General features: G+C 34.3%; 1 protein-coding gene across 1 annotated transcript in view; it reads right to left on the reverse strand.

Annotated features, from left to right (window-relative positions):
• Positions 1–14,312, reverse strand: part of LOC117110128 (COBW domain-containing protein 1-like) — a 73,881-nt gene that overhangs the window by 29,190 nt on the left and 30,379 nt on the right. Inside the window, exon 13 of the mRNA XM_033252729.1 lies at positions 12,568–12,665. Within this exon, the coding sequence (XP_033108620.1) occupies positions 12,645–12,665 (21 nt within the window). The 3' untranslated portion in view covers positions 12,568–12,644. The remainder of the gene's footprint in view (positions 1–12,567; positions 12,666–14,312) is intronic.

The following is a 14,312-nucleotide window of genomic DNA, read 5'->3' on the forward strand; positions in this document are numbered from 1 at the left end:
TTTTTTTGTGCTTATCTGTATCTTAATAACGTAATAATTTGTTAACTCTAAAAATAGTATTACTACAGCAATGTTGTTTTTTATTTAGTGGATTTTGTTTCAACACCAATACAGTAATGAATACTGTTATTGTATAATTGTTTTGTATAACTTTTAGTCTCTTTTAGTTTAGTTGTTTTTTTTTCTTTCTCATTGAACGCACCGAAATGTTGTGTGCCACTGAAACAAAAGTGTATGTTCAGTTGAATAAATAAAAAAAAATCTAGATTTTTTTTTATCATAACTAAATGGCGATTCGAATGCCAAATGACGTGGCAACGCGGAATCGGTACCTGTACAGAAATACAATATTTTGAAATTAGATTTTAATCCGCGAGTCTTCCTTAATTCAAAAGATAATAATTGGGATATAAAGATACAACAGCTTAATAATTCAACCTGGGGAAACAACATAATATTATTTGGATTGGTAAACTTTCTAAAGTTTAGGCCTACAAATCAATTTTATATAAAGAGACATAACGTATTATAGGCATTACTGTTATAGGTTTATAGACCTACATAACCACATAAGATGTACGATTGTGTGACATACTGTAATATAAAATCAGACACAATGAAAATACAACAGGAAGTTGCATAAAGCATTTACAGTATTTGAATAAAATCTGTGAAACGTGGGTGGGGAAAGTCCCTTGATTTAGTAATTATATAAGGCAAAGCGAAACAGCGCCTCCATATGTGCAGCCACTATATAATACTGTACTAAAATGTACGCGAAAGTATAATGCGAAAGTTTCCGTGAGCTTAATTGTTTAGTTTAGGCCTACAGGTTAAAAAAACAGAACTTATAAAGGAAAGTTTTATTTTAAAATCGTTAATAATATAATTATATATTATGAAAATGGCACACAAACACAAATTATTTTATCGGTGGCCTGATGGTTTATGCGTTTAAAACGATAATGGTAATATGACGCCCAGTTAGACCTTGGGGGGAAAAAACCGACAAAATACGCGGCCCACACAGCTTTAGCTTACGCACACCTAGTGGCCAAACCTTCACAGGTAAACGGAGAACAAATGTAGCGTGTAGTACCTGGAGTAAGAAACTCTGATTGATGTCGGCATTTTGGATATGACAACCTCTCTAATTCATTTACAACAAAGGTACGCCCAGGGCAAGAAACTTGGCAGATGACATGCTGTGGAATTCGATGATATACACGGCGGTGGGGAATACTAAATCCTAGGCGCCTACACCTGCGACTGTCTGACAGAGTTTTTCGGCGTCCAGCGAGTGTTGTATCACTAGCGGGCTTCCTTTTAGAACCCAAACACAATCGATAACCTTAGTATCCCAACAGGCAACGTTGGCCTGTGTAAATCTACAATAATGCCCTAAAGTAAAAACTAATAATAGTAAATCATGATAATGATAATAATACAAATAATGATTTTAATAACAAATAATAAGTTTAATATACCATAATATTAGCAGTGGTGACTTTATTTGGTCCCAAATGATCAGCTTCTGTTGAATGGTTCACCCTCATTAAATATGGCTAAAATAAAATAAATAAATAAACAAATAAAATAAACAATCTTACAAAGAAAAAATATATTATTAAATTATAACAATAATAATATTATATATTAATGTTTGCAGTGTACCGCAAGCATTCATATATATTACTACTTCGCCATGCAAGCCTTCAAATAATAATATTAATATTAATAAATAATTATAGGTTTTCGGTAGGCCTACACCATGTGGCATGTGCACAAATAATAATAATAATAATAATAATAATAATAATAACAATTATAATAACAATAACAATAATAATAATAATAATAATAATAATAATAATAATAATAATAATAATAGTCTAATAGGCCTATTATACAAGTAGGCCTATTTAATAATAATCAAAGGCCTAGCCAGTTAACATAGACCTAATTGATTTTAATAATAGGAACAATGCCTCGTTGGTGGTACATAGAACGCTATTTTCCAACGGAATATAATCCTACTAGTTTTCACATGATTTTTTTTCTTCTCAGGATCATTCGTCAAAGGCTTTGCAGCAATAATGTATCAACGTCTATTTACCCGCAGGGGCCCAGGGTGAATAATTACATCGGAATTAAGATAGTTTTCGCAGCAATTACAAAAGCAGAAAACCGAAAAGATAATTCACAGTTTGAAGTTTTACTTTCAAATCATAAAATTCGTTGCGACAGGCCATGGACAGGCTAACGAAACGTTTAATGAGGTTACTTGGCTTTTTGATAAGATTCAAACAACCGGAAATGAGACAATAACACAGGGGTGTTAACGTCGATTTAAAATGTCGTTCAAACGGTTATAATAAGGAAATAATTACAAGATTAAAAACATACAAGGATCATCTTAAATACTTTGTCGCTTATCTTCCCAAAGGTTCGTTGTAGTAAGAAGTTCTATAGATATATTTAGATGTTACAATTTAGTGATCATAGTCAATGCCATGACAAGAATGACGTTGCAAAACTTGGATTACAATACTGAGTACGGTACGTGTTTTGCACTTGATATCAAAGTAGGCCTATATGGTAATAAAGACATAATAATGAAAAAAAACAAGGATAATAGGCCTAACAATAAATAATATGGTACATAATTGAAATAATAAGCCTATTAGGACTGAATATATACAGTAGATGATAATAAAACTATGAAGAAATAATAATAAATAATACACAACAATAATTAATATAAATAACAATTATGATGACGATAATGATTATGGCGGCAGTGATGATGATGATGATGATGGTGGTATTGATCGCGATGGTGATGCTAATATACGTAATGATGATGATGATGATGATGATGACAACAATGACGAAATTGATAATGATAATAATATTGATCATGTGGGTATGATAAAGATGATGATGACGGCGTCGACGACGATGGTAATTATGTTGGTAAAGATGTTTATGACGATGATGATGATAATGATAACGACGACGATGACGAAGATGAGGATGAAGATGAATATGACGATACGATATTGATAAATAGGATGACAATACTAAATATAATTTCATTTTTTTTTATAATACAAAGCGGTGAAATAATGCATTGGACAGTTACAAATATAAAACACACCATGCATAAAAAAAGTTACGGAAGTTCTACGCGTATTGGTCAGTTCACCGGAAGAGAATCCGTTATGTTACTTTTTTTATTAAATGTAATACGTGCAATTGTACACGGGACCAACGGCTTAAAGGCCTCGTCTGAAAGACGATGCGGTATTGCAACTTTTATTTTCAGCACTTAGGAAATTAAAAGGTGTTATCATTAATCATGTATTTACAATGATTTCGATTAAGATGATTACGATATTGATGATAACGATGATGATGCTTATGATAATGATGACGATGAAGATGCCAATGATGAAGATGATATAGATGAATAATGACGATGATGATAAATGAATGTGATTATGTTGATAAAGAAAATCATATGACCATAGAGAAGATAGAACATTCTCTATGATATGACTAAGACAAAATTGATAACAAAGATAGCAATTTCATCATTGTACAACTTTAAATGAACACAACAGAAACAATGTACCACTTACAATTTGTTGTGTATGTGACAGGAAACTTGTTCTTACGATTTTAGTTAAATAATTGAAATAGGTAAATCATAACCACCGTTAATGAATGATAATAAATCATTATCAATAACTTAAAACGAGAACCAAAACAAAATGACTTAAATCCAAAGTGACTTGAATAAGAAGCTTAGATAAAACAGTGGCATGGTGAGCGAATTATCGCCAACTATGATAGGCCGGATTACATCCATAACGACATTATATCCACTTACCGCAAGAGAAGTGCCATAGCCATCCTTTATCACTATCATTACCTTGGACTTAGAGTAGTTATTCTCTAGTTAGCACGATCAACGCTGCGCACGAGATTAATCGTCTGCTACTGATAGTGCGCCGTCGTATTCAGATGCAATAACGTGTTACTAATTTACCATTTTAAATGTAAAACTCAATCTATATAATGCCGGGTAAAGAGATTTACGAACCTGCTTACTACAGAAACGGCCATGCCACTTTTCAATTGGGACTATAAACTACGATAATTTTACACAACAACAACTATAGGACATGTTCAACGAGCATATACGGCTTTAAAGTTAATAAACGTTATCTTCTAGTATCGTATAATTGTGTGAAACGACTGCGAGCTAGGAGAAGCAGGCGAAAGGCAATCAAATATCTTAAAGAAATTACTACCGTAATTTAACTAATAGTTGATATCAATTATAAGTGAAAAAACAAAGTTTACGAGTAAAACCATCAAAAGGACACAGAATGCAATATAAAGTACAAGTTACAATGTACCAATGCGTATCACCAATCACCACTAGTCACAAAGCGCAAGTTCGGTGGTAGTGGTTATGAAACCAGGCTAGTATCTGGAGGTTGTGGGTTCGATTCGTACAGGTAAGGCACAGACATTACTCTATCATAGCGTTGCTTAATAAAGGTATAAATAATTTAGTCTTAACAATTTCAAGCGGATTGATATATTGTTAATGTTTGTTTAGGTAACGGCATTGCATTTTGGAAAATGTAGCCATGTCTGTTAAAAATCGTAATACTAAAGTAGCACGCCTGTTTTAGCCACTAGGTACCATACCACGTACACATGTACAAACGAAGACAAGCTTACACATTATCACGTAGCGGTACGGTAGTTAGTAAAAAGTTTGCCACTAACTTTTTTTTTTGTTGGATAATCATTACCAAGATACTCAGCAAATCGTGCTAGGCTTTCGATGCTTTTTAAACCATTATTTTTTGTCTGATGGAAATTCATTTATAATAGGACTAACTATTCAAAGGCATGTACCCATACGCCTTTATAATAATAAGGCTAATATAGGTTATGTAATTGGGACACGTGAGGGCCTTGGAATAGGCGTAGGCCATCATTAGATCAATCACAGAGCTTCATTCATGGACTGGGTGTCAAAAGAAAACATTAATGCCCTACAATGACTGGTAGTTTTTAGAACAGAGAGCAGGAAGACGGTCCATGGTCAAACTTCGGAAGAACAAATCGACACATAATTACGGTGGTGTCTCCACGTAAACGCCCTCTTCCCTTAACGACTGAGAGACACGACCGCACGAAAAGTGACCACAACAAATCGTAGACCTACTTTAGCACCATTTATATGATATGATATTTACATAACATGCACATTTTCGTTTATAATTAGGCCTAGGGTGAACACTAAATAAGTAACATCTCTACTTTGGGACACCCCTTTTAAGGGAACATCTCCATTATAAGGGGACACTTTTCTTGGTCCCGAATGTGTCCACCTAATAGGGGTTTGTACTGTATTCTTGAATTTCAATTAAGAATTATTATTGTGTCGTTTACAAGCTCTTCAGTTACACAGCGGTTCATACCGTAATAGTTGCTTTCGAAGATAAAATACACTTTGTTGACTTTCGGGAAAAATACTCAATACGCAAAACAAACCAGTAAAAACGAATGCTCCGGTACTAAGTATAATGAATATAAACCAATATTTTCGCTCATTAGACCTAAGAATAGAGGACATTTTTATATGCGCTTGCACTGATTCCAATAGCAAAGGCTCACAATTTTAGTGTAAAAAGAAAAGAAAAAAAAAAGGAAAAAATACGACTCGCACGGGACTTGAACCCAATTCTTCCAACATAACATGCATGTACTGAATAAACCACTTGTTGAAATGACTCACCTTTGTCATAAGCAGTCTTGGAACCGTTTAGCGCAAACGATCTTACTGTCAAAACAAATCAGGCATACTGCCTCAATATCATTATGGATTCATAACACAAATCTAATAACTATTGATTTGAAAGGTTTATGAAAGTATCAACTATTGCCGGGAAAGACAAACAATTAGACAGTCTGCGAAGCAATACCAGGCGGACGATGAGACGTCCCAGGCGCTTCGAATGCAGAACACAGCAACAGTAGCTTCATCGTCTGCGTACCTTCAACCTATCCAACATCCCGCTTTTTGTCAACATGAAGGGAAAGGTTAATATCAGATTTATTCGATAAATAATGTTAAATGTAACTTGTAAGTTTATAATGCATTAATCTTTCGCTACACACCCCAGGCGTATGTGCACAGTACTATGATACTTTTTTTTTAATGTAGGCCTAATGACGGTAAACATTATATGGGTGATTCATCAAAAATCGACGCGTTGCTGAAATGTCCCTGGTCAATTGTGACTCTCTGCCCTGCCCCGTCAGCAGAGTCAACGACAATCGAAAGAGCTGTTACTTGTCGAAATTTAATCATTGACAATAATTACCGTCTAATGAATTGCAGTAATGTATTGGGAACTGTGCTTTCCATAAATATTAGATGAAAAGACACAAACCTCTAATAATGTCAATCGAATTATATATAATAATGCTGAAGAAACTAAAATGATTCATACAAAAACTAATAACAGACCTAGGTTCTGTTTGAAAGAAGCATCACTGAATGATAGGCCTAGGCAGACAATGACAAAATACGATAGAAACGAGGTGCGTTGCCGCCAGTGTTGGCACCTATAGAAACAAAGGCGCTTAAAGGTGTTGGGGTGAAAGGCCTAAATTCACTAGTCTCTACTTTATACGATTGTAATATGTGTTTATTAGCTGAGGCGGATGAGACGGTGAGATCGCACCCCCTAAATTGTAATAAGAAAATAATTGTTGAATTGTAGGCCTATTGTTGATATGAATTACCGGTAAGATTTTAAAGGTATTAGAGTGCGATTTCCGGGCACCTATAGGTCCATATTCTCATAAATGTTCGCACCTCAGCCCCAACCATGGTCGGGCTGAGGTGGTGTGGACTCCCACTCACAAACTACCGCAAAATTCTGCATCCAACCCAGATAAGAGATAAATGAATACTTTTTAAAGTAAAATGAGTAGGCACTCATAATAACATTCGAAACAATAGAAACATAATCAGTACAAATTATAGATGGACTGTCTGTCAAGAGAATTAAAGTGTTTCTATTTGAACTGTGTAGGCCTATTCAAGTAATTATTTTACAATTGGAAATTTAAATAATGAGAAAAAAACAAATCCCCCGGTCAATTAACAGACAGCTAAATAATAATATTATTTCGTGTACCGGTATCTATTTGCATGGAACCTTAAATAAGGCTGGTAATCAATATAAGGATTATTGTAGTGAAATGTCTGTAAATCAACGAAAATTAATTAATTTTTTTGACCTGTTTAACACCTTGAACTTAAAAACTTGTTTAATTTTTAATTGAAATTTTGAGGTTTCCGGGGATACTTAAAATTCGATATAGACCTAAGCAAGTAAAATGAACACGGGCTCATTTCAAGTAAATGTCAACGTAAACATGCGGGAATGCGACACATAAAGCCACATTTACACTACACGATAAAGACACGACAACGAAATATCATCGCGTAGTTTGTATTCTTCCAACACTGCGCACATCTGTATCTGTCGTTTAGTGACACAACTTTCAACTGTGCGAACATCTACAAGCTGTCCTATAAGACGGCCGTCTGTAATAGCACTGTTAGGCCTAGTTGTTTGGTCAATGGGGTTGCCTTCGTCAGCATATTAATATTGTTGATTCAATCACTTCTTCCTTGTCACAGGTACTACTAATATCCGCGATTTAATAATGTTTCGCGAAGAAATGTTTATATCTATTGCGATGAAAGAGAGAAAATAATAAGACACGGCCTACAAATTAGTATCGGTTGAAAATGAAAGCATTGGGCAGCATGTACATAATCTTGTGAAATTGACCATAATAGATTTCAGGTGGTTGTACGTTGTAGACGGCAAAACTCATTGCAGCATCTTTTGTTTCAACAAGTGTAAGGAATACAGCGTTCTGATTTGCCAGTACTACAACATGATTTAATAAAAAACAATGAGTCTTTGTAAAAAGTTTTTGAAATCGCATTTAGAGTAGGACCTATTATACCGAATACATGCCATTATTTTTTTTTACACTTAAGGAATATTTAATTCATACTTACATAATTTCTTTAAATAAAAGAACGAAATTATCATTTTCTTTTACTTTCTAGTTATAAAGACATTCGGAATTTTAAGACATTATGTAAAAGTGCCAACAATGCAGTACATTATTACTTTTTCGAATTCAATGGGGGCGCTATGGCCTTCTACTAGGCCTAATAGTGTTTACATACTCTTGAATACATTTTCAACTTACAGGCCTACGTAGGCCATACGTCACAGAAAAATACACCTGAAATAATGTCACTTTTGTCATCCGGAATATTGGTCATCTGGAATATTGGTCAGCTGGAATATGGCAAAATTATCTCCGGGTAGATTGGTCACCTAAAATGTGACACGATGTCACCTGAAATGCCTACCGTAAGTCAACAAGGCAACTCAGCTTATAGGCCTATAATATAATATAGACTTATTTGGATCCTAAAATCAGGGATTGGAAGGCTACAACCAAGCTACGGCTCCACTCCATCAATAATTCAACATTTGGAAGGAAAACATCTCAACCGCAAAACTACAGATTTATTCCAAAGCATAATAGGCCTGTAAACTGATAATGAAATATACCGTATGACATAAAATAAAAAAATAAATAACAAAACTAGAACAACCCTGGATTTTTTCGTATGTGACGAATCCCAAGCGTCTATAGGCACTTTAACGAATGTATTGCTATGGTACTCGTAGGTCTACTTGGACCTCTGTTACATTTAAGTTAATTTGATGCTATATCCCCAAATCATACACCTATGGATTTTTTTTCCCTGGAATTAAGACATCGCATGACCGTCATATTTGAGCATGGTTACCCCAGGGACAGTGACATTAAGACAGGCGAGAGAACATTCATTAACACTGTGTTTGAATTTGGATTACAAACTATCAAATTCCAAACGCCTCATAATTAAAGACAACGACTTAGACCGCTTACAATAATAATGTTTCAACGATTGCATGATAGCTTGTTAATCCGACAATAATTTGATAACTGAATTGGTACACATAATATAAGCGAGACTGTGTTTATCATACGCTCGCGCCATGCGCCAAGCAATGAAAGCCGATCGGCGTTATGATTACTTAGGATTAAGGCGATCACGAGGGATTATTCGAAGCATAATAACTGATAATCGGTTCGATTAAGAAACGTGACGGTTTGTGCTCTTATCAACAAACAAAGATGTGTATAAGAGACAGGTCTGCGAAGCGAAATTAAATTTAACTTTGAACCTAATATGAAGTTCATGCTCTGAGTCGCGCGGCGATTTTGGAGCACTTCGTGTAACGCTTTAAAAACGATGGGGAGGGGGGATGTCTCAGCGTGCAGCAAAATTGTGAGTGAATCAGCCATTATTGGAGGTGATAAACTGCTCACAATTACACTAATAATCAATGGTTAATAATAATAATAATAATAATAATAATAATAATAATAATAATAATAATAATAAAATAATTATAAGCCATCATAATAGGCTCATATATGTAATCGCCAGCCCCACGACCTCAGGTATTATATGCATTTTCATAAATATCAATAAACGGACTGAATACGATGCGGATATTTTATATCAGCTGAAAACATCCTGATTTCGTTTAACGGAATACCATAAAAGTTGTTGGCTTATATCTAAAATAATTTCAAGGTGATCGTATGTAAAGTACCGTGGAAAAAAAATTGGCCTACAATTTTCGGGTAAACACAGAAAAATCTGAGCGCTTCCTCGTCTGTCCTATTTAGTATTATCGGTATCATTCGACCGAACAACAAATATTCAGCTTAATTATTATTTATGACAGCTTTTTGCAGACCTTCAGTTTAAGTCATGAGCGAAAAACAAACGATTTGTTAGGAATGAGTGAAAAACAAACGATTTGCCTCTTCCTGTCAAGATAAATGCACAGGAGTTAAATAATACAAGCAGTGATGGTAGCCTATTTCTGAAGCTACACACGTCAATTAGTCTTAATTATTTTGTTTGTACTTGGCGTAACTTTGAAGGGGATGGATCTGAACTTGTTTGTGCTGTTGCATCGAGACGTTCAAACTCAATCCAATTTTTGTGATGGTAGGATTAATATCGTGTTTTATCGTCAAATACAATTGTTTATTTTTTTTATAAGAACAAATTTTATAAGAGCATTGAGGCTTAAATACCGTAGCTTAAAAATTGAAAACAGAATATGAACAAATTGAGGCTGATGTAAAATGTCAAATGAGGTTTTTATTTTTTAAAACACACAAAAAAAAAACTAATCTTATCTGTACCTTATTTGCAGAAGCTGTGATTGTAATACTGGTGTACAACAAAAACTTTTTATGTTTGAAAAGTGTGTAAAAATAAGAACAAATTCATGAATGAATGAAAATAACCAATAAGTGATAGAAGCAATTCAGTTTTTGTATCGTCACTACGTCATTATCACAGGTCTATGATAATGACAGTGACGATAATGACGACAACGATGCCAATATAATAGGACGGTGACGATGTGACTGAAAATGACGACGATGATGACCGCGTTGTACTTTGATTTTAAGTTCGTTTATAGACAAACGCTTGCTTAACACCAGTAACAGTAGCGATGGTGTATGTTGGTCGTCGTGTTAGTCTTGTTTTTCTGTTTTTTTTTTTAAATTTAGCATCTTCAATAGGTGTTAAACAAGCTTGTCTAAGCATGTGGATAAACGAAAAAAATCCGACTAAATCTGATCAGATCCGAATTTGTCCTGTTGACATCGTACCGTTCGTCTGTTTCAAGGCAATGAGTACTTTTTTGCGGTGTGACCAATCGCTGACTAACAGATTCATGCTAATAATGCCTTTTAACTTCAAATCATCGGCTAATAAATATAAAACCACGGCAATGGAACAATGTATAAGCAGACGGCGTTCGGGAAATCATCACCATTTTTATAAGAAATACTTTTATTCTTAACGTTTTATTTCATTGAACCCGCTGACCCCCGTTCTGTCAACAATGTCCTTTAGATGAACTAACACATCAAGTTCAACGCCCGAGGTGTGAAAATGTTAGTCTTGCACTAAAGACAACCAAAGAATTCTGCTCAGAGAAATCTCCGCTACCTGAAAAAATATCTAGAATACTGGAGAGATGAGACATACAGTTATCTTTGCGTTTATGTTTCTTACATTCGCCTCAAGCACTGTTATTAGTGGAAAAACTGGACAGTTGTCTTGCTGGTATAACCACTAATGAAAGTGCACTTGGCTTGACCAAATGAGTAGGCTGACCGATCGCTTGTCAGTGATCAATGAATACCAAAATAGTATTTGCTATCTATTACCCCAGACTCTTGGTCGTAGGTAAAAGTAAACTAATATGGTACATCTTAATAATACACGGTGTTTGCTCTCCCCTATCGAAAAGGCACTTTTTTTTAATCCTATAGTGCAAGTTGGTGAAAATTAGGTTTAGGCCTACCTATAGCCAGAATTAGGTCTAATTCGTTTGTAAATTTCCAAGGGTTTATCCAACCTGATTACCCATAATGGATGGTGACTATTATCAGATTAGGCATGTAATTTGTATTCAAGCAATTTTGTTTATATCCTACTTTTTTGTAGAGTTACCGTAATTGGTGGTACAGGTGGCTCTTCGAAACTTGTGAGAAGGCAAGCAAGTGTTTTTTTTTTCTTTTCATGCTTTTCGAGGAGCTACCTGGCTCATCAGTGGCTCCAATAGGGCCTACATTTCATCATTTGTCGATCAAAATCATGTAAACCCCTAAAATGAAACCACTGTGGCTCTGTTCCGCAGGCCCACAAAACTGTCATTGATACTACGGGAAGCCCAACTTAAATAACTAGGCCGCATTCAAAGAAAAATCGCTCGTAATAACACGCACGCACATCGCCGCGTTACGGATCAAAAGCATTCATCCAATCGGAAAGAAGCCCGTTGTCCCGTGATCCACTTACTTTTCTACCTCCGTGTTACTACTACTACCAGTGAAAATAGTGAGGTAGTTTTCAGACGGTTTCTAGTCCCAAATGGGTGATCGGGCAAATAGGTATACAACATGGTCCATTATGTTTTACTAAGCAGTGTGTATCCACGTGGAATTGGATCTCATCCCATATGATCCAATCTTTCATTCAGGAGTGACGGAATTCATGTTACGGTTTTCTGCATCGACAGAAGTAATTTAGTGCGCAAATGACGTGAAAAAAGGACATAAAAACGTCGAAAAAAAACCCACAGTACTTTCTGTATATCATATAAAAGAGAACGAATCAAATGACGGTTAACCAATTCTCTGATGATATAGGCCTACTTATTTTACGATAAGTGCTAAATGAAAGACGTGTCACAAATTTAGTCCTATTCTTCAATAGGGGCATATGCCTGTGATGATTAATTTTAAAAATTAAGATTGATTAATTGATTGATTGAGTGATTGACGTACCTTAAATGCTTGCGTTAACTACAACTTCCCAGCCCAAAATCAAGACTTAGAAATACTGGTGAATAGCTGAGATAGTTTCAGCACCACCGGCAGATAAACTTAAGATAAAATAAGATTATTAAATAATGTTAATACTGACAGACTGCTTCAATACAATTGTTCACCTCTGATTAAAGGCAACTAATACACCCATTAATCTACACCATTCAAAAGCTTTGGAAGATATATGTTTTATTACAGAACATTTGTCCAGATTCAATTCAATTTCAACTTTATTTACCGTAGTCTTTGGCAGAAAATATTTTGAGTGTATTTTTTCATAGCATTTACACATATAAAATTCAAAAGATAAGATAGGCATAATACAAAGTGCAAAGAGAATATATTAAAAATATTAAAATACAGTAAAAAACACCAAATTAAAATAGCGTAGGCCTACTTCATAGGCCTCTTTAATATTTCATATATTAAAGCATCATAAAAAGTAAAAGTATATCACATTATTGCATTACAGTATTTAGAAATCGAAGAGAATATGGAACAAAAGAATTAAAATATCTAGCAACCATTAGTTGTTTAAATACATTTTTTGTATATTTTGTATTACTACTTCTCGTGATAGGCTGAATGGTTTTTAATTTTTTTTTTGTAAATAATAAAATTTCATAAGTAAAAAAAATATTGTAAATAGGCCTAATAATAATCGATTAATTGTTTGGATGTTTAAAATTACTACCGTACTATAGGCCTACATTTGTGATAAGGACATTTGTGATAAGGACTTTAAAAAATCACATTGTAAATAATTATTGATAACACTGCAACAGACAATTTTTAAAAATAATACCGGTATTGTACATAGGCCTAATCATAATTGATTAATTTAATGAAATATTATAATTGTTTAAATCATTACATTTGTTGTGTATCTTCAATCAAATATACATTTTCTAGAATTAATTTATGTTGCTCTTAACATTTTACACTTTTATATATTATTTGTATCATCCAATCTGTGGTTATACGATTTCAACAAAGTGAAATATGGATTATCATTAGGCCTATTATTGAGTAGTGATGGCCAACTTTATTAGGCCTATTATTAAGAATAAGGTTTTGTCACACAATTAAACACATTTCCACTTCCTAAGCTTGATAATTGGAATAATTTTATGCCTAGAATGCATCTTACGTAAGCGGTTTGCCGATCACTGTTGGTTTAAGGTATTAATTTCTATTAATGAATTGGGGAATATCGCGTGAGAAAAAAAGACGAAAGGAAAACGACAATGTCGCTTGCAAAGCGCGGACTAGTTCGAGCGCTAGTACCCAGGCGAATTCATCACGATGTTGACTCAATATGACGACTAATGATTTATATCTGAAGATATGTACAAAAGGTTAACGCGTTTGTCCAAGGAACATTCGGCAGTAAATCAATTTAAACAGAACTTGAAGTTCTTATTAAATCTTTTAGGAGGTTGACTACCGCTGTGCACCTCTATAATTATATTTTAATTCTATCTAAAACAGCCATCAAAAATCACTGTCATTTAATTACTGGTCGTGAAAGAATCGCAATACAATCGGTATTAATTGTCTTCACCAAAAATATTCCTAGGCTTAGCACATAGATTTGATCCTCGCCTGCTAAAACTATCAATGAACATAAAATCTGACATGTAAAATTTACGAGCTTGTTTAAAAGAGATCCAGATATTGTTTAGTAAACCTTGATAAATTCA

The sequence above is a fragment of the Anneissia japonica genome, unplaced genomic scaffold (genome assembly GCF_011630105.1).
Source record: "Anneissia japonica isolate Jap-2015-1 unplaced genomic scaffold, ASM1163010v1 scaffold1829_len478734_cov173, whole genome shotgun sequence".
In the NCBI taxonomy this organism is placed as follows: Eukaryota; Metazoa; Echinodermata; class Crinoidea; order Comatulida; family Comatulidae; genus Anneissia; species Anneissia japonica.